The following is a 22,669-nucleotide window of genomic DNA, read 5'->3' on the forward strand; positions in this document are numbered from 1 at the left end:
CTTAGCTAGAAATATACCTAAGTACTTAATATTTTGATTCAATATTGGTAAGTACCTAGGTATAAAAGTAAAAGCTGACTAACTGACTGACTGACTGACTGATCTATCAACGCACAACTCAAACTACTTACTGGACGGATCGGGCTGTTTGATATTAAGTAATATAAGTACCTACCTAGATATTAATACCTAACTTACCTATATCGTAGACGTGCGTCCACTGAAAAAGGGTTTTTAAAAACTTAGAGGTTTCTATGGGGTTTTAAATTTGTGTAAGTAGTCCACGCAAACGAAGTCGCGGGCATACCTAAGCTTGTTTTTACTTAAGTACTTAAGTAGGTAGGTACCTAAGTAATATATTTTCAATGGATTTTATCCTTCATATTACATTGAAAATATATTAGGAAAAACTACGACTAATGATGAGTTTTCAGGAAAACTGAAACTCTTAGAGTCGTAAGCTTTTTCAGTTATCCTGAAAGCTCTTCGATCGGTGTTATGTTTCTCAAACCTTTGGTAGTTCAACTATGTGGTATGTTGTATATGTGTAGGTGGGTGCCTAAGTACTTATATCTTTAGCTACGAAGGTAGGTACCTACATATAGGTACCTACCTTAGCTGCCTCAGGGATTCTAAGTACCTATATGTAGGTACCTAATAGGTATGAGTAGACAGACGACTTTAAAAAAAGATTTCAGCCAACGCTTAAGAAAAATGCAATTATCTCCAAAAAAAATAAGGTCCCAGCGATCTCGTAAAAAAAAGGTCCTCCGCCATTATGCAAAAACAACGACTCGCTCCATCCATAACGATATTATCATAACAGCCAAACGACAAACATAAAAACCGCATACAATCATGGCACTATAAAATACCTCGTAACATCGTCCGCACATCTGCGTCGTGATTTCATAAAACACCCGAAAAATTCCCTCCAAATTCGTGATCGTTATATTTTAGCCAATGGGATCGCTCGGTTCGTATGAAGGGGCGAGAGGCGGGCTGTGATTGGTCGACGGCGACGAGGCGTGGCCTGTTTTCCTTGTGTGCGTGTGTCAATTTCGCGGACGTAACTTTGTAAGGCTGTATGTATGGTGCCTTACGCGTATAGCAAATTGGGATGGGATATGCTGGTATGAAATCGAGACGGCGTTATGACTAAATTTAACACTCACACGAAATTGTGTCTGTTATAAATGGAGGCCTTATGTTTTTCCATTACATGTCTAGAGATACACAACTATGAAAGCTATAAAGCCTTCTGCCTTATAGAGTACAAACCATTAGGTAGGTAGGTAGGTATAAAATGTAGAGATATTATTATATCTAGCTGTGTTAGAAACTAGTAACACCTAAGCCTACCTAACTAAAATTAGATCTAAGTTTGAGCTGCAGATACCTAGCCTACCTACCTCGTAGGCAGTGGCGTGCAACTCATAGAGGCATAAAAGCGCTGCTTACCCAAGAAATAGTTAACTCGGTTGAAATTGCTCAATGCTCATTATCTTTTGACTTGCTTACTTAACTACTGCTTACCTTGGCTTTAAACCCTATGCACGCCACTGCTCGTAGGTACCCTTTATACCTATCTACTACCTAATTAAGTACTACTTAGGCACACCTATCATGGCTGAATTAGGCAAAGCTGCCCGGGCAAAGCGGCAGCCTGACTGCTTTGGCTGATATACCTATATCTACAACGTAAAAATAATACTATGCCGCACACTACTCTAAGAACCGTGGCGTGCAGGTCATAGAGGCATAAATACACTGCTTACCCTAGTGAACCTAGTCCTAATAACTCAATGCTTATTTTTCACAATGACTGAATAGGTTCATACCTAATTGCCTACCCAGGTTTGAATAACTGTGCACGCCACTGTCTAAGAAGACAGTGGCGTGCACACACAGCACACATTATCGCAGAATCTTCAAAAAAGAAGCTCGGGAGATTTAATGCAGCCGTTTTTACTCCACAGTAAGAACTTTTGGAGTAGGTAACCTACCTACGGTTTTCATATTTTATAAAATGGATACCAAATTTTTTGTTTAATCAATAATGTTCTTTTATAATTTTGGATATTTCTATTTCATCAGTAATATTAAATTAAAAAAAGAACAAAAATAAATAGTATGTAACTTTGGGGCTGACTATATTGCCCTTACCCCCATGGCCGCTTTAGGCCGCCACTTGGGCAAAACGGTTTTTTTTTACAAGTTGGCGTGATTTAGATATTTATGTGCTTGCAAGAATTAAAATTTCACATACCTATCATAAATTTATTAAAATCTCTTCCCAGCAGTAGGATAAAGTTCTTTTGGAAAATCAATCGCATTGATAGGGGTTTTTTTTAACTCAAAGTTAAAGTGTCCACTTTGGACACAGCTATTTACTTTTTATATTTATCTACCTATAATTTATTAGCAGACATAAAAACTAATTACGAAAATACCAACCGCGTTTTATTGTTTTATTTTAATGAATGAATTGCTAAAATAAGAATACCTACTTAGAGTTATTTTTGTATTTAAATTTTTATGACGCTTCCATAACAGAATGGCGAGTTTCATTTCGTAACTTTGGTGTTTTTCTTGATACTTTATTCAGATTCAGAATTTTATTCGGATAGGTACAAGTTAGCCCTTGACTGCAATCTCACCTGATGCTACCTACCTAAGTGATGATGCAGTCTAAGATGATAGCGGGCTAACCTGGAAGGGGTATGGAAGTTTTTTATTAAACCCATACCCCTTTGGTTTCTACACGGCATCGTACCGGAACGCTAAATCGCTTGGCGGCACGGCTTTGCCGGTAGGGTGGCAACTAGCCACGGCCGAAGCCTCCCACCAAACCAGACCAGAAATTTAGAAATTATAAAATTCCAAATCCCTGCCAGGAATCGAACTCGGGACCTCCCACTAATAAGATAACAGCGCTCACCACTGCGCCAGGGAGGTCGTCAAATCACTTATAAATAAACTAACTTTTGCTCGGAACTTCATCTACCTGCGCTAAGTACTTAGGTGGGGAACAAGAATCAAAATCTAGCCCATTTACGGCCAAAATTAATAAATCAATCTATCTGCAATCTGTAGATAGGTAGGTACCTACGTCTGGTAGGTATCCTACCTATTTAGCAACAAATGGTGCTGATTCTGAGCACACCTAAATTTTAGAGTATTTGCATCCTCTTGTACCTAGGTACCTACTTAATATGAAAAGGACAGACACAGTTTCACAGTGGCACCGATTCCGTTGCCTTTCTCTAAACTAAATTTAGAGTAGGTAGGTATCTGCAGCCTTTTCTTTTTAACAATGCTAAAAAGGGACAGAACATGAACTTTACATTTAGAGACTAAATTTTAGTGCACGCTACAAAGTTAAACAGTACCTAGGCTCGCGACTATGTGCGCTAAAATCACGGGTTTTACCATCTAAAAATTAAATTTAAAACTGTCAAACTACGTCTCTCCTTTTCATATTACATTACCTAGTAAAAAGAGGATGCGAATACTCTAAAATTAGGTTGTGCTCTGAATCAATGTGGCTAATTTCGTTGTACACAATCTCTAAACTAAACTAAAATGGCACGTCTAAATTTATTGCTATCCCTTTCGTAATGTTGCTTGCGGAAAAGGATAGCACTAGATTTAGACCTGTTAATTTAGTTTAGTGTACAAGAGAATCGGCCCCAGTACCAGTTTTGAATTTATTTTAGAGCTGTCAAACCTCGCGACTTAAGCTGCCAGTCTTGAGCCTATTGTTTAAATTCGTAGTGTGCACTAAAATTTAGTCTTTAAAAATACCTGCCAAGTTTCATGATTTTAAGTAGGTACCTAAACGGGAATAGGTACCTACCTACCAGGGGCGTGCAGGTCATAGAGGCATAAATGCACTGCTTACCCCAGTTGTAATAGCTCAATGCATATTTTTCATTTTGACCTGCCAATAAACAGGTTTCTAGCTAACTAGTGCCTACCCTGGCTTCAAACCTGTGCACGCCACTGCTACCTACCCTATATTCACTTGACAGGTCTCGACAGACCGACAACCAAGTGACTCTAAGTATAGGTACCTAATGGTTCCTTTTTTCTGGAGATACGGAACTCTAAAAACCGGCCAAGTGCGAGTCAGGCTCGCGCAACGAGGGTTCCGTAATACAGTCGTATTTTTCGACATTTTGCACGATAGGTAATTCAAAAACTATGATGCATAAAAATAAATAAAAATCTGTTTTAGAATGCACAGGTGAAGCCCTTTCATATGATATATTTAGATACCCTACTTGATACTTATGTAGTTATCTTACTTCGAAAATTGAAAATAGTAATTTTTAGTTCATGACCACAATTTTTTTTGTGTGATGCAACCACAAATTTACGGTTTTCAGATTTTTCCCCGAATGTCTGCTATAGGACCTATCTACCTGCCAAATTTCATGATTCTAGGTCAACGGGAAGTACCTACCCTGTAGGTTTCTTGACAGACCGACAGACAGACAGACAACAAAGTGATCCTATACCTAAGGGTTCCGTTTTTCCTTTTGAGGTACGGAACCCTAAAAATGGACTACTTATTTGAGTCACAGATAAGCGCTACTTAAGTGAGGGATAAGGTCACGCAGTGCTTTAAAAAATTTGGCCAATTTACTCCATTTTCCAAAATTACTCAACGCCATATAGAGCTATTATTATAACAACGGGTAGGTACACAAAACAATGTCAAATTATTAAAAAAAATACTCAAAACCACAACGAGTCCCGAAAACAATAGCACAAAACACTTCCTGGTAGAAAAATCTGAGTCATAGATCACATTAAAATTACAGAACAATAGTGTAACACATAGACATACATACATAAAACATATTGCACCTAAGACGCCGCGCCTAGAGTGAATGACATATGAAATACAAACTTTATCATTACACTCAAAAAACAAACCTTAACCTTTATATCAAAGACATAGAACTCAAAATAAAATGAACGGTTTAAAAACGGCCGCAAAAGTTACCTTGTGTTAAACCGAGACAAATTACATACGTGGTTTCATATATCACGCACACATGGCATGTTCACGTACAGTGTAGATACACGCTCACGCACACATTGAATGCAGGGCTGTGATTGGTCTGCGCACGCGCATATATCACATCTTTGAGATTTTAGAAAGGAGTCAAACCGGGTGTCGAAACGTTAACTGGTCAGTTCAAGTTAGTTGCGTTGGTTTTGAGCGTTATGTAAAATGTTAGTTAGTTAGTTAATATTAGGTATATTATCTACATAACTGATCTACGCAGTAGGGTAATAAATAATAAGTAGATAATATATTATGAGGTAGTAATTGTGGCAATTAATTATTAGCAATTTTACTTCTGATAGTTGAAATTGCTAATGAATACCTACCTGATTAATTAATTTTAACCGACTTTCAAAAGAAGGAGGTTCTCAATACCTAACACCGATTTCTTCTAAATTTCTGGACTGATTCACAATATTTTACACACATGAGACCTATGTCCAGCAGTGGACGTCGGTATCGGTTGATGAAGAAGACGATGAAGATTGCAACAAATAATAAAAAAATCAAAATAGCCATCCCTACTTAAATTAAAATAAAATAAAAAACACACTAATCTTATAGACTATACGATGCTACGTCTTGATGAATGCTGAATCCTTCGTGTGCAAGTTCGACTCGCACTTGACTCGTACTAAACGGTGCTGTTCATGCGAATGCAGCCCAAATGTTCATCTAAATTACATTAAAGCTTGTAAAAAGAAAACACAGGAAAGAAAAACATATTAAAACAAAATAAACTAGTGTTTTAATTTAACAAGATGGCGGCCACAATGGCGGCGGGCTCACATCCGGTCACTATGGTAATGTCGCTTCCTCTGCTCCGCCGCTGAGTTGTGTTGAGCTTCAGAATAACACTAGAGTTTATTAAGTAGGTACCTATGCTACATACCTATATATTTTAGTTAAAGTTAGGAGAGCCATTGACGTCGCGGACACCATCTATCTTACCTACTACCTAATAAAAAAATTAAGTGCCAAAACCAGGTGAGGTTATAAAAACCTGCCAAGTGTTTCCTTACTACAGTCTTATTTTTTCAACATTTTGCACGATAAATAAAAAACTATTATGCATAAAAGAAAATAAAAACCTGTTTTAGAATTTACAGGTAAAGAATATCTACCAATAACCATTTGCCCCATTTTGTAGTTTTAGTGATTTAGTATTTTACAAATATTGTTTATTTATTTTTCGCGTTATTTTTTTGTTTTATCTTATCAGTAATCATCAGTACTATCACCTGTCTTCGTTTTTGCCAGCGTTCTGGTTACACCCAGTATTATAAAAAGAGAAGTACCTACTTACTAACTCACTGACTGACTCAACGCCCAGCCCAATTCCTAGAAAGCTGAAATTGTGCACATAGGTTGCCTTTATAATGTAAACAAGAAATAAGATCGCGGCTAATCTAATATCATTAATTTAAATTACAAGGTCAAAAAGGTAAACTATGTGTGACCCTAAGCCAGAACTATAAAATCAGTTTAAAGAGTGGGTGTGCGCGGATGCATGACGGAGGGCTGTTGTATACCTACAACCTTGATCCTAAATCTAATAACATCACAGTTACTAAAGTATTTATCTACCAACATGTTAAAAAATCCGTCGTCAAATTCCACTGCAAAATAGACAAATTTGAAGCACAGAGCTTATTGACCATTCACTATAACTTGACGCCTAACGTTATGTTGGCACCATTGCTTTGTTCGCTTTATTCCTTAGAACTTAAGGTTTATTATTGTGTGATTTGCAATAGTGCCGACAGAACGTCAGGTGCCAAGTTTCTATAGTGAAAGGTCAATAGGTACTTTGCGGATGTCCATGGTACACAAGGAACAACATAGATTAATATTTTTCTATAATGTGCTAAACAATATCAACCTGTATGACAGTAAAACATTCAGCATGAAATATGCACCGTCTATTCTTCGCTGCTACCCCCTACTACACATGTGAGAAAAGCAAGCAAATAGCAATGCGCACAACGATCTCGCAATACCGCGCAAAAAAGTAAAAAGTTTCAATGATCTTCATTGTGGCTAATTTGTTGTAGGTACCTACCTACACAATCTCCAAAACGAAATTAAAATGACAAGTCTAAACGTATTGCTATCCCTTTCATAATTGTTGCTATGGAAAAGAATAGCACTAAGTACATTTAGACATATCAATTAAGTTTAGAAATTGTGTTCAGCAGAATAGCTTTTACTCTCTAAAATCTAAATTGAATAGTTTAGTTCTGTCAAATTCAATTTTAAGTAAGACCTGTCATATTTTATGTGTGTTTTCAGAATAGCACATAATACCTATATTCTCTCTAACTTCGCAAAATTTTGATTCGCTTATAATATTAGATAGGTAGGTAAGTGAATTCAAATTTAGCGAAGTTCAGTCAGAATCGGTATTTTAAAAAATTAAACCAAAAAAGCTGTTCTTCTTGTAATTACTTTTTTTTGACTAGCTGATGCCCGCGACTTCGTGCGTGTGGATTTACGTTTTTAAAAATCCTGTGAGAACTCTTTGATTCAGGTCTTTAACTAGGTAGGTATATTCATGCAAAAAATTTAAGGACACATCAACAAACAAACACACTTCCGTATTTATCATAATACCTATGGGTAGTGATACCTCTAAATAAAATTATTGATGGTCACAGGTACCCGTTGCAAAGACTTGGACTTTGCAATTGCGCTTTCTAGAGTCAACATCTAAGTAGGTACAGAACGCGGCAGAAAGTACCTAATATAGGTACATCGGCCTAAAGAATGACATTTCGGCTTCGTAGAGCGTTGTCTCTGTCACTCATACCTATATGACGTTTTGGAAACTGGCGGCTCTTTTCAGAACATAGAACTCTACTAGAATAGATTTTCCGAATTTCTGTAGGTACGTCTTTCACGCCGGATTAGCCAAGGGCTTAAGCTAGTAGGTATAAAGTAAAATTTACACTGGTACTGATTCTGAGTACACCTAAATTTTAGAGTACTCGCAATCTCTTCTTACTAATGTAATACTTATGAAAAGGACAGACACAGTTTCACAGTTCACAGACTTTAGCTGCCAGTCGCGAGCCTGCTGAAATTAAGAGTTTCTAAATGCAAAAATCATGTTCCGCCCCGTTTTGGCAATATTAAAAAGAAAAAGATGCAGATACTCTAAATTTAGTTCAGAGAAAGACAACAGGATCGGCGCCACTGTAGTGTGTAGAAATACAAACATTAAAATAATGTAAAAAAGGAATGTAATTATAATACATACCTGTAGTCCAGGCTGTAGAGGTACAGGTATGCAAGGGGTGTGCGCCGGCGCATGACGAGTCCTTGGCTAGGGTTGGCACATGTTGACTTTTTTGTGTGTTTTCAAAGGGACTTTTGCTTTTTAGCATAATCTCATAAATATTAAACTAATAGAAGTTAATATTGTAATTTAAAATACTATGTTTTATGGTATTTTAAATTATCACCTAATGTAGATTTGCCAAGTCATTGTAATGAATATCTTTTTGTAATGAGTCTATTTCTATGAGTCTATTCTAGACTCTAGGTAGCGAACGCTCGCGTCTTCGCTCGGTGATAGTAAAATCCTTTTTATTCCCTATCCCGTGGGAATTTCGTGATTGGTGGACTCAAAAGTCACATAATCAAGACAATGTGCGGAATGAGGGTACCGAACGGGCGTGGGCCGACTTTCATGCTAAGAAACTGCCAAAGCTTGGCGATCGGGGGTGTCCGGCTATTTTATTTATTTTTTATTTTATTTTTATTATAGATGCTTGATATGCTTACAGCTAGTGCCAAAGCGCATTACAAGTTAGACTTATGACTAATAACTTACACTATTCGAACAAAATATACACAAAGGTTCTTATAAGTCTTAGTGATCTATACATGAAATAAATTTATTTATATTTGTATTGAACACGTCTAGGCTCTGGTGCTGAGCAATCAGCTCATTTAGCATGGAAAGTGCGCGGAAAGTTGGCGCACTTTCAGCATACCGCGTGCGGAACGACTTTAGCGCAAAGAAAGGCCACGTCTTCCGACATGACCGGAGTAGTTTATCCGGCAACCGTACCGCCAACGCACACCGCGACAATGTGTCCGGATTATCCACCTTATTGTTTAATAATAGGTAGTAGTGTATTAAAAGAGCCCTCTTTCGTCTTGAGTCCAGTGAGTCTAGACCCACCACACCCAAGACGAATGAGGAGGGGTATAGATACGGGTAATAACCATACATTTTCTTATATAATCCTCGCGCGAATTTACGCTGGACCCTCTCAATGGTAAGTGTATGACTAGCACTGAGTGGACTCCAGGCTGCTGAGTTATACTCCAGCTTGCTGCGGACATAAGCATTAAATAAGGTAACAAATACTAGCGGATTTGTGAAGCGTTTACTCTGTCGCATAACAAATCCTAGAAGCTTATGGGCCTCCTTACATATTTTATCTATGTGATCATTAAAACTTAGTTTCGCATCAACTATTAGGCGTCTATGGGTGGTGGTCTGTGTATGTAACTACCTACCTAATGAATAAAAAAAACACTGAGTTGAATGGCAATTTCGGAATAATAAATGAAGTTATTTCTACAATTTTCCATTGACAACAACAATGAAAGCAGTAGGGGCATCGCATCACTCGAATCAGACATGGATTCCCTCACAGGAAACGGATGTTCCCGCCGTCCGCGTCCCTCCGAAATTGACCTCGCGTGACTACGGACCACAGATTAATAAAATAAAAATAAGTCATTGTTCTCTGTTATTTTAGCGTTTAAACTATCGTGAGTGATTTCCATATCCGTAATAATATTATAAATGCGAAAGTGTGTCAGTCTGTCTATCTGTCTGTCTGTCTGCTAGCTTTTCACGGCCCAGCGGTTTAACCGATTTTGATGAAATTTGGTACAAAGGTAGCTTACATCCCGGGGAAGGACAGCTACTTTTTATCTATATTTATTTTATAGATAAATATATTGTTAAACTGTGTCGTTGGTCTATTATCAGTAGGTACCCTTATCATAAATGCGAAAGTGTGTTTGTTTTTTGGTTTGTTGGTTTATTGGTTTGTTGGTTTGTCCTTCAATCACGTTGCAATGGTGCAACGGATTGACGTGATTTTTGCATGGGTATACCTAGATAAAGATCTGGAGTGACATAGGCTAGTTTTTATTCCGGAAAAATCAAAGAGTTCCCACGGGATTTTTACAGAACCTAAATCCACGAGGACGAAGTCGCGGGCGTCATCTAGTAATACATATCTTACACCCGGCTGTACTCATGCGTTTAGTCGACGTTATCCCGACTAGTTTCGAACCCATCCGGGGTCCTTTTTCAAGGAGTCAGTTCGCCGCACGCGTCGCGGATGAGATGGGTTAGAAATTAGTCGGGCTAACGTCGACTAAACACATGAGTACAGTACCCGTAGTATAAGATTTTACGTCTCACCAAACGTTGCTAGAATTCGAGAATCGAAACACAATAACATCAAAGTAAAATGGACCTAAAGAGCCTTGAATTGAAGTCAAAAATTCAATGCCACTGATTTTAATTTCGCAACGTTTCCGCTTGGAGCGCTGTCTGTAGATGTGTAGACAAACTTAACTTGAGCATTAAAACAAGGCAGTTAAGATCCAGTTTACTATAACGCAGAAGTGTTTCGATTCTCGAATTCTAGCAACGTTTGGTGTGACGTAAAATCTTATAGGTACTACGGGTACAGCTGGGTGTAAGATATGTATATAATATGTTCTCTGTTACTTTTTGGATACTTATTTGTATTGTATAAAACGGGTACATATAAGTCCCGCAAATTGCTAATCAGCGTGGCCGCCATTTTAGTGACGTCAGCACTAGACTGAAGTTTCGAGCTGATGATATATTTTTACCATCATAAATATACCATACATAATAATTTGCGGGACTTATACCATGACTAATAGGGTCTTGGACTGTAGGAATGAAATGACGTGATTATTATATAGCGGTAGTTTTGGGGCTAGAATTTATTGTTAAATAGAATAATTTTCAAAAAATCATGATTTTCATTAATTTTAGAAAATAATTAGATAATAATTATTAACGTCATGCTCTACGGAAAGAGAATAATGACGTCACATAGCGTAAACGGCAAATATTTGTCAATTTTTTAACATAAAAAATATTTTCCCCTAGAAATTAGTCTGTTTTTATGTTAAAAAATTTCGTCTATGGATTGTGACGTCATTGTTCACCTTCCGTACAGCGTGACGTTCTGAATGTTAAAAATAAATAAAAATCATGAATTCTTTCAAATTATTCTCTTTAATACCTAATGAATTACTCGCATGGCATTCCGAACCAGTGGTACTTAGATGCATTTGACGAATCAAAAGTACCTACTTGTAAAATTTTAATTGAATTAAAAATATTTTTATTTATTTACTAGCTGATGCCCGCGACCTCGTCCGCGTGGAATTAGGTTTCTAAAAATCCCGTGGGAACTCTTTGATTTTTCCGGATTAAAAACTAGCCTATGTCACTCTCCAGATTTTCATCTATAGGTACCTACCCATGCAAAAAATCACGTCACTCCGTTGCACCATTGCGACGTGATTGAAGGACAAACCAACAAACCAAAAAACAAACACACTTTCGCATTTATGATAAGGGTACCTACTGATAATAGACCAACGACACAGTTTAACAATATATTTATCTCGAAAGACAAGAGTGGCGACACCTGGCCCAGCATCCGTGGACCCCGCTTCCGGCGCGCCATCTTGCGCCGCCATTACACTTAATTACAAGGAGGGTGCTTAGTTGATACCTTTCATAGCTTATCCTTGTTTTCCGGTATATTTTTAAGGGGAATTTCCTAATTATTCGACTTGGGACATTGTCACTAATTACATTTTTTTTCAAAATTTCTGGGGTGAATTTGAATGAGTACAATTTTAATTTAAAAAAAAACTAATTACATTATAGGTATCAAGTAAGTAGGTACTTAAAAATTGATTAAACTTTAACCAACTTAAAATTATAACTTAACTTAAAAATGCTTAAAATTATAATTAAAAAAATTTTAGAGTCAACTTAAGTCTATTTTACTCAGCCTTGTTTTTGCTTTTGTCTGGTCACATGGTGGGAGACTTTGACCTTAGCTACTTACTTAGTTACCACCCTATCAGCAAAGCCGTACCGCCAAGCGATTTAGCGTTCCGGTACGATGCCGTGTAGAAACCAAACGGGTTTAAAACAAAGTGCCATACCCCTTCCAGGTTAGCCCGCTTCCATCTTACACGGCATCATCACTTACCACCAGGTGAGATTGCAGTCACGTGCTAACTTGTATCTGAATAAATAAATAAAAACTTTATTGCGTTTTGTTCGAAATCTATCAACATTGTTAAAATATGCAAAATCTTAGACCGAAAGCTTCGGCGCGGCGCGGCATCGCTAAGAAAAAGCGACTGCTCGAAACGAAAAAGTAAAAAAACTTTACCTACCCATATGCCTACCCATTAAAAAGTTTTTTCTGTTTATTTTTCTAGTTTTTTCGAGCAGTTACTTATATACCTCTCGTCTGGAAAAAGTCTAACGTACTTAGTTGATACAATAGTATCCACAGATGAGAGAATTATTCATTCATCTGTGGTAGGTATTATCAATGAATGAAAATATGAAAAGAGATAAGACTTTTTTCGTCTATACATTCTGACGGCAAGCGAGTCGTGACCATGACCGGGTATCGAACAGAACGGGCCGGGTATAGGTAACCGGGCGCAGCGGAGCACAGCCGGTGGATCGATGCCCACACTTGACTGTATAAACCAACCAAAACTATTTATTGGGCAGTTGCCTTCTTTGGACCATCGACGCTATAATTGGACCACTATGTCATCAATTGCCATCAATGGGTTTGACTCATTTGTAGGTAGGTAGGACTTGTGCGCTCCAACTAATGTAACACAGGATAAATCAAGAAATTTATTAATGATACAAATTAACCGACTTCCAAAAAACGGAGTCTTTCAATGAGATAAGACTTCATATTTTCGTCAATGGATTCTGACGGCAAGCGAGTCGTGACCGTGATCGGATATCGAACGGAGCGGGCCGGGTGTAACCGGGCGCAGCGGAGCACAGCCGGTGGATCGATGCCCATACTTGACTGTATAAACCCACCAAAACGGTTTATTGAGCAGTTGCGTTCTTAGGACCATGATCGCCATACTTAGTTGGAACAATTAGGTGGTAGGTTGTCAATTGCCATCAATGGATTTGACTCATTTGTAGGTACTTAGGTAGGATTTGTGTGGTCCAATGGAGGCAACCCAGGATAAATCAAGAAAAAATCACTTTTAAATGATATTTTTTAATCAAAATTAGACACTGGGGCCGATTCTCTTGTACACAATCTCTAAACTAAACGAAATTAACGAGTCTAAATCTAGTGCTATCCTTTTCCGCAAGCAACATTATGAAAGGGATAGCAATAGATTTAGACGTGTCATTTTAGTTTAATTTAGAGTTTGTGAACAACGGAATTAGCCACATTATTAACCAACCTGTTTAATGGTAGTTAAAATTAATTTTGACTGTAACATAAAACGCAAGATTCAACGTTTATTCGCAAGATACCCGGGTGGGTGTGCGCGAGGCGTGACGATCGATCGGTCACGCCCCGTGCGCCGGTCGATACTACACCCGGGTACTCCGTGCATCTCTACAGATGACTCGTGAATATCAACTACACAACTATAATAGTCTCGCGGAACGAAAGATTCAACGTTTACTCGCAAGATACCCGGGTGGGTGTGCGCGAGGCGTGACGATCGATCGGTCACGCCCCGTGCGCCGGTCGATACTACACCCGGGTACTCCGTGCATCTCTACAGATGACTCGTGAATATCAACTACACAACTATAATAGTCTCGCGGAACGAAAGATTCAACGTTTACTCGCAAGATACCCGGGTGGGTGTGCGCGAGGCGTGACGATCGATCGGTCACGCCCCGTGCGCCGGTCGATACTACACCCGGGTACTCCGTGCATCCCTACAGATGACTCGTGAATATCAACTACACAACTATAATAGTCTCGCGGAACGGAAGATTCAACGTTTACTCGCAAGATACCCGGGTGGGTGTGCGCGAGGCGTGACGATCGATCGGTCACGCCCCGTGCGCCGGTCGATACTACACCCGGGTACTCCGTGCATCCGTACAGATGACTCGTGAATATCAACTACACAACTATAATAGTCTCGCGGAACGGAAGATTCAACGTTTACTCGCAAGATACCCGGGTGGGTGTGCGCGAGGCGTGACGATCGATCGGTCACGCCCCGTGCGCCGGTCGATACTACACCCGGGTACTCCGTGCATCCCTACAGATGACTCGTGAATATCAACTACACAACTATAATAGTCTCGCGGAACGGAAGATTCAACGTTTACTCGCAAGATACCCGGGTGGGTGTGCGCGAGGCGTGACGATCGATCGGTCACGCCCCGTGCGCCGGTCGATACTACACCCGGGTACTCCGTGCATCCCTACAGATGACTCGTGAATATCAACTACACAACTATAATAGTCTCGCGGAACGGAAGATTCAACGTTTACTCGCAAGATACCCGGGTGGGTGTGCGCGAGGCGTGACGATCGATCGGTCACGCCCCGTGCGCCGGTCGATACTACACCCGGGTACTCCGTGCATCCCTACAGATGACTCGTGAATATCAACTACACAACTATAATAGTCTCGCGGAACGGAAGATTCAACGTTTACTCGCAAGATACCCGGGTGGGTGTGCGCGAGGCGTGACGATCGATCGGTCACGCCCCGTGCGCCGGTCGATACTACACCCGGGTACTCCGTGCATCCCTACAGATGACTCGTGAATATCAACTACACAACTATAATAGTCTCGCGGAACGGAAGATTCAACGTTTACTCGCAAGATACCCGGGTGGGTGTGCGCGAGGCGTGACGATCGATCGGTCACGCCCCGTGCGCCGGTCGATACTACACCCGGGTACTCCGTGCATCCCTACAGATGACTCGTGAATATCAACTATGACTTCATCCTAATGTTTACAACATAATCTCTAAAAACCTGTCTTCAGCGTATTCTTAGCTATTTTGGACATAGGTAGTATTGTAAAAGCGTTTTATTTTTACCTACTTATTTTAAGTATACTTAATAGTCTTGCGGATCGCAAGTTTCAACGTGGTTTCCTTGCACAAAAAGTGAAGAGAGTCCAGTCTGTCTTCATTTTGTACAAGGAAACGCATTCATAATCATCATCATCATCATCATTAACAACCCATCGGCTCACTACAAAACACGGGTCCCCCGTTAGAGTGAGGAAGGGTTTGGCCATCCCTACCACGCCAGCCAAGTGCGGATTGGTAGACTTCACACACCTTTAAGAACATTATGGAGAACTCTCAGGAATGCAGGTTTCCTCATGATGTTTTTCTTCGCCGTTAAAGCAAGTGATATTTAATTAGGTACTCAAACTCCGAAAAGTAAGAGGTGCGTGCCCGGGATCGAACCCTCAACTAGGAGAAGGACATCCTAATTCCTAACCCCTAGGCAGTGGCGTGCAGGTCATAGAGGCATAAATGCACTGCTTACCCCAGTTGTAATAGCTCAATGCATATTTTTCATTATGACCTGCCAGTAAACAGGTTCCTACCTAACTAATGCATACCCTGGCTTCAAACCCAGCGCACGCCACTGCCCCTAGGCTATCACAGCTTTTTGTGCAAGGAAACGCATTAGATAGGTAGGTATTATCTTTCATTTCATCAATTCATGCGATATTAGAATGCTGAAATTCACGACATTACACGGATTATCGGGAAATCAGCGATGTGTAGAGATGACAACAAACCCGGTTATAGTGTATCGACCTGGTCTCGGGGCGTGACCGGTCGATCGTCATGCCTCGTTCACTGCTGCCTACCCGGGTATGAGGGCTCTATCCGGGTAATGGCGGTTTCATAATCAAAGCCACATCGACATGTTTTGTGGCAAATTCTTTTAATGATTCTCTATAATCAATTGATATGCAGATAGCTAGATATATATTATTTTAACGTAGGCATCTGCTAAGAAAGGATTTTTTAAAATTCAACCCTTAAAGGGGTGAAATAGTGGTTTGAAATTTGTGTAGTACACGTCGACGATGTCGCGAGCATAAGCTAGTATTAACATAATATTCTTTGTTCCTCAGGTCACGGCGGAGTCAATCAACTAGGCGGAGTCTTCGTAAACGGGCGACCTTTACCAGACGTGGTGCGACAAAGGATAGTAGAGCTGGCACACAGCGGCGTGCGACCGTGCGACATCAGTCGACAGCTGCGGGTGTCTCACGGCTGTGTATCGAAGATACTATCTCGGTGAGTTCTTGGCGATAGCCGATAGTTGTCTACCAGTCCGCACTTCGCCAGCGTGGTAGACTATGGCCAAAACCCTTCTCTACTCACTCTTTACTACTTACCTACTAGGCTGTTCGTAAACGGTCAACCATTTTATATTGGACGTTATAATAATATGACAACTACGACAAGCAGTGGCGTGCGACATGCGTGCGACCATGTGGCATCAGTCGACATTTGTGAATGTCTGTTATATTTATTTATTTTTATTTTTATTTTTCATGTACCTACCGAAATTGTAGTTACATAGTAGATAGTAATAAATTAAGTTACATTAAAAAAAAAAAAAAAAAAAAAAATGTGAATGTCTGTTATATTTATTTATTTTTATTTTTATTTTTCATGTACCTACCGAAATTGTAGTTACATAGTAGATAGTAATAAATTAAGTTACATTGGAGATGTATATGTTGTATGTTGCAATGCATAGCTGTTTTACGCCATGGTAATACAATGCGACCGTGAAGCATGCCACAAGACAACTTGCGTGAATAAATTGAAAATGTAGCAAGAATTATTGTCGGCTGAATATCGTGCCGTATCTGACATCCTAATTCTACAACACGATATTTTCTTATACACTTATAACACGATATATACTTATAGATTAGACTATTAATATTATTGTTAGACTTACGTATGCAAAATTAATGTTTCGATTGGCATGCAGCGTTGTCGCATGTTTTTACTCGGGTGTAAAACAGCCTTGCAAAATCTTGAGGTGAAGTACTTAATCTTTTGTGACTTGAATAGGCTCTGTTTATAAAAATGATGATAAGCACCTAGTAATAATTTTTAGGGTTCCGTACCTCAAAAGGAAAAACGGAACCCTTATAGGATCACTTTGTTGTCTGTCTGTCAAGAAACCTACAGGGTCTTCCCGTTGACCTAGAATCATGAAATTTGGCAGGTAGGTAGATCTTATAGCTGACCTTTGGGAAAAAATCTAAAAACCGTGAATTTAGGGTTAGATCACACAAAAAAATTTGTGTGTGTGAGTGTGAGTGACTATATCAAGTGGGGTATCATATGAAAGGTATTCACCTGTACATTCTAAAACAGATTTTTATTTATTTTTGTGCATCATAGTTTTTGAATTATCGTGCAAAATGTCGAAAAAATACGACTGTAGTACGGAACCCTCATTGCGCGAGTCTGACTCGCACTTGGCCGGTTTTTGAATATGACAAGCGATGACTGTTTCCCTACTTTCAGAGCAGTAAATTTTAAGTTTTAATTCTAAGAACGTTTTGAATAATCTAATTTAATTTTGGATATTATAATGAAATAGCTTCTTAGAAACGTTAATTAGAGAGAGAAAAATAACCCAAAACTACTGCTATAAACTATAATATATGTTCTTTACTAACGTAACTAGTAGGTAACAATAGTAATGAATCACGGCGATATATAAAGGTAGGTATGTGTGTCTGTCCGTTCCGCCCACTGCGCAGACCGGCGCGTGCGCACATTTTGTGCCATCCGTTACATTACACCTATGTAGGGTTGCCAACTGATCTAGATCTTACGGATCGTCTCTTACACTCCTTTTTTAAAAAATAAAAATAGCGAGCAAACGAGCAGGCGGGCTAAGTGATCACTGATCAGCGTTGCCCATGAACATTTGATGCACTAGAGGAATCGCTGATACCTTGCCGGCCTTTCAAGAATTTGCTGTTCCGCCCCTATTGTTGTAATCTAGTGGGAACAGTTGGTTCCTCAACGAATAAGTACCTAATAAAGTTTTGTTTCTTTTTCCAATAATGGTATCTATTTCTTCATTCAGATAGACGTCCACTGCTGGACACAAATCTTTTGTAGGGACTTTCACACGCCAGGGTCTTGCGCCGTCCACCCAGTGGACGGTCTGCCAACGCAATGTACGCTTTCTACTGCGAGGCCGTCATTGGAGCATCTTGAGCATCTATCTCTTTTTCGAACTAAGTGCCCTGCCCATTATCCGAATATTTTTAACTTTTTGAATTTGGCACGGTTTTAATTTTATTCTATTAAGCATCAACTTAAAAGTTAATGTTGAAAGGCCAAACGTTGGGTCTGAGAAAAAAATCGCAATAAACTAAGCTTTATTTCGTACTGGCTGCTACCCGCGACTTCACTCACGTGGATTTATATTTTTAAATCCCGTGTTAATTCCTAGAAACATTTCCTGGGACAAAAATTATCCTATGTCCATCTCCAGGATGTCAACCATCTGTGAGTATAAATTTCATTAAAATCAAAGATTGATTTGAGAAGAGAAAAGGTAACAAACAGACAGACAGACACACACATTTATAAAGTTAGTACCTAAGTATCGATTTTAAATGATTTTCTTGAAATTATGGGCACCTAGTAAAATACCCAAATTCTACTTTCTCACAAATCTAGCTTTTCAAACCACCAGTTTGTAAAAAGAAGTATATGAGAAATTAAACTGTTTGAAGTAATTCTTTTGTCTCTCAATAAAAGTTGTCCTAACTTTTTTCTGATCCATGGTAACCCTACATCTACGTCGTTAGGCCATTGTTTTCCGTCTTCGCCATCACGAGACAAGCTATAATAGTCATTATTCCGATAGTTGCAAGGCATATATTATTTCCTTTCTAAGGAAAATACATCATCAGTTCATATAGCTCGTGCCATATTATAAAGTGAACAATATGTTTTTTTCGTAAGCAAATGTAATCGGTGTCATTTTGTACACTTTTCACATCTACTTTGTGGTCGTCAGTATTTCTGCTCATTATTTTCCCATAATATTTGAAAGGCAAATAGTTTTTTTTTTACACCAAACAATTCGCATTTGACCCCAAGTACTCGCGACTTCGTCCGCGTGGACTACACAATTTTCAAACCCCTATTTCACCCCCTTAGGGGTTGAATTTTCAAAAATACTTTGTTAGCGGATGCATACGTCATAATAATAATCTGCATACCAAATTTCAGCCTGATCCGTGCAGTAGTTTGAGCTGTGCGTTAATAGATCAGTCAGTCACCTTTTCCTTCTTAAACCCGATTTTGTTTGGAATATCTGTTCTATACATTTAATACAATGTTTTTATCTTTGCGGACGAAGCCAAAGCGAAGCGTACTTAGTAGGAATTAACTGCGGTTATGTTAAATAGTCTTGATTACGGTTAAATGTTGCCTTAACCGCAAACATGGATAGTTAATTTAACGTGATAAATCTTAGTAACACGGAAGATCTTATGATCAGATTTAATTTGTTTCATCATCATCGACGCATCGCCGCGCCGGCTCCCTACTGAGCACGAGTCTCCTCTCAGAATGAAAAGCGCTTAGGCCGTAGTCCACCACATTGACCAAGTGCGGATTGCCAGACTTCACACATCTTTGAAAACCTATGAAAAGTTTTCCTCACGATGTTTTCCTTCACCGTTAAATCAAGTGATACTTAGGTAATTGATTAAAACGTATCTCCGTAACACTGAAAAGTTAGAGGTGCTTGCCTGGGATCGGATCCCAGACCTCCCGACTAGGACGCCAACGTTTTATCCCCTAGGCTATTACACGTCTTCACGTCTTCTAGAATCTAGGGCACAGGTGAAAAGTTTTGGGGATATTAGATCTCCCTGCCTCACACCTCTTCGTAACATGTAACCCTGTGGCATTGTTCAATTAGTAACACAATAAATATGATTTTTCCTATACCTATTTTCTATTAGTAGAACAAATGATAGAACATAATATGGTAATAACCGCGCATAAATTGGTCTCTGAAGTCTGACGTAAAAGAGGCGTTAAAAGAAAGGAAGTATTTCATAAGTCCCCCTGGAAATTATGTTACAACTAGTTAACCAATATTAATAAATATTCAATTAAAATATACAAACTTAAATAAAACTTACCAACTTAAAATTAAACGTCGTCAAAAAGTCCGCCCCTGGTTGGCCCTTGAGCCAAAGGTGCCCATGCTGGCACCATTGCCACGCTGAATGGCGATGGACAACCTTTGGACCAGGTACTTTTAATTTAGAGTTAATCAATATTAAAACCAATATTTTCCTTGAATGAATAATATATAAACAATACAAATCAAAATGAACGAATTGTCGTCAAACAATGGCGGACTGACAATGATATGAACGAGCTCACCGTTGTTTGATTTAAATTGAAACTGACCCTAGTGATGTGACCCGTTGGTTTCATTTCGTTATCCAGCGTGGTATGGCCTTCTCATTTTTGAGAAAAAGACCCGTACTCAGTAGTGCGCCTGCGATGAGTTCCATAAATGATAGTATAGGTACTTAATATATGTTTCTCTTCTTTTGGGCAAAAGTTTTGGATTTTTAAGAAATTCTCATTAGGTAGGTACTCGCCTGGAGTTAGGTCGTGGGCGGTGTTTCACCGTCGTGCCTCTAAGAGCACGTAAAGTTAGTCCTGCGTGTGATCTCTCTCCGGTCGTGTCAGATTTCCGTCCCATAGGGCTATGAGAGCGAGTGGATAGATAGTGCACCTGTGTTTGCGCACACACGTCTTGTGCACTATAATATCCCCCGCGCAGATGGCGCGGCCGAAATTCAGTCGTGAGGTCATTTTATTCATCAAGTAGGTATACTACCTAAATACCTAAGCTTTTGAGCTTATTGTTAGAAAAAAAAATGGGAAAAAATTGTTATGACTTTTGAGTTTTTTCCCGGGACACCCGTACGCAGTGACGTGCTGGTCATAGAGGCATATCTATGTTCTAATTTATTTTTCATTATAATTGAATAGGTTCATACAAGAGAGAGATAAGCATTTCCGATGCAACTTAATTTATTATTACTTTGTAACTACAATTTTTGGTACATGAATAATAAAAATAAATAAATAAATAAATACATAAATGCCTATCCCGGCTTGAATGCACGCCACTGCCCGTCGTGGCACATCACTAGTCCCGCGGGAGGTCTGAATGGAGCTCTATTGCTTTTCAATTTATTTGCCCCGCGCGTCCTTCCATTTGAATGTTTTGAATTCGCTCGACACTCACTGCTTTTTTTCTTTGCTCTGTTCTGATAAAATAGGTCGTGGGGCTACGTGTGTTTTGCTCGTGACTTTGATTTATTTTTGAGCCATAAATAAAATAGTTTAAGGGAAAAAGCATTGAACATCAGGTAGGTAAATAAAATCAGGTACAACCTACCTACTTAATAATTATATGGACCTTTACATATCTAAAGTGTCACGTAATACGTTAGTGTATAGGTAAATATTGCTTTCTTTATTTTGTATAATTATCAGTCACATCACACAAAAAAAAAGTGGTCATGAACTAAAAATTATTTCCAATTTTCGAAGTAAGATAACTATATCAAGTGGGGTATCATATGAAAGGGCTTTATCTGTGCATTCTAAAATGGATTTTATTTTTATTTTTGTGTATCATAGTTTTTGAATTATCTTGCAAAACGTCGAAAAAATACGACTGTATGGTTTAGTTTATTTACCTATTGGTATTTAGGTTTATTTTACACCACCTCCCATTGTCCATTTGTTCGTTTTTTCCCTAGCGTTATAAGGTTGTCTGGAAGAGATCGCTATTTAGCGATAAGACCGCCTTTTTGTACTTACTTATTAAGATTTCTTTTTGTAACTTGTCATTTGTGTTTCTGTGGTGCAATAAAGTATATACATACATACATACATACTGTAGTACGGAACCCTCGGTGCGCGAGCATGACTTGCACTTGGCCGGTTTTTCATTTTATATTCTGCCTACTACGAATTAAGACCATAGACACGCCACTGCGTTTGAGTCTAGACCGTTCAGTATTCTAACTCATAACGGTTTGGATCTTACGACCAAGAAAATAGAACTTAAAATCAGTTTCATTCACAAATGTAGGCTTCTATCAAACGGGGCGTTAAGTTCTAAACTTCTAGGTAAAGCCAATTTATAATTGTAATTATTTCTCAAAAACCATTACTCCGATACACAAACAAACATACAACATGATAAATCTTTATACAGATCTATTTACTGCATACAAATTTCGCTCTAATTCTTTGACTGATAAAGATTGTATTCGCCAGCAAAAATATATTTTATATCACTAAGTTGCTGGCTGTACTTCAGCACAAATTGCTGTATACATTTTGGACTCTACGGAGCGGGAGTTAGAGTTGAAATTAGTTTGATATAGTGAT

General features: G+C 38.9%; 1 protein-coding gene across 4 annotated transcripts in view; it reads left to right on the plus strand.

The window, feature by feature from the left end:
* sv (paired box protein shaven) overlaps window positions 1–22,669 on the plus strand; it is a 125,527-nt gene that overhangs the window by 69,112 nt on the left and 33,746 nt on the right. For all 4 annotated transcript variants that reach the window (XM_034980889.2, XM_069506718.1, XM_069506719.1 and 1 more), the window contains one exon: window positions 16,312–16,477. In XM_034980889.2, coding sequence (XP_034836780.1) covers window positions 16,312–16,477 — 166 coding nt within the window. The remainder of the gene's footprint in view (window positions 1–16,311; window positions 16,478–22,669) is intronic.

This window comes from Maniola hyperantus, chromosome 23 (genome assembly GCF_902806685.2).
Source record: "Maniola hyperantus chromosome 23, iAphHyp1.2, whole genome shotgun sequence".
Lineage (NCBI taxonomy): Eukaryota > Metazoa > Arthropoda > Insecta > Lepidoptera > Nymphalidae > Maniola > Maniola hyperantus.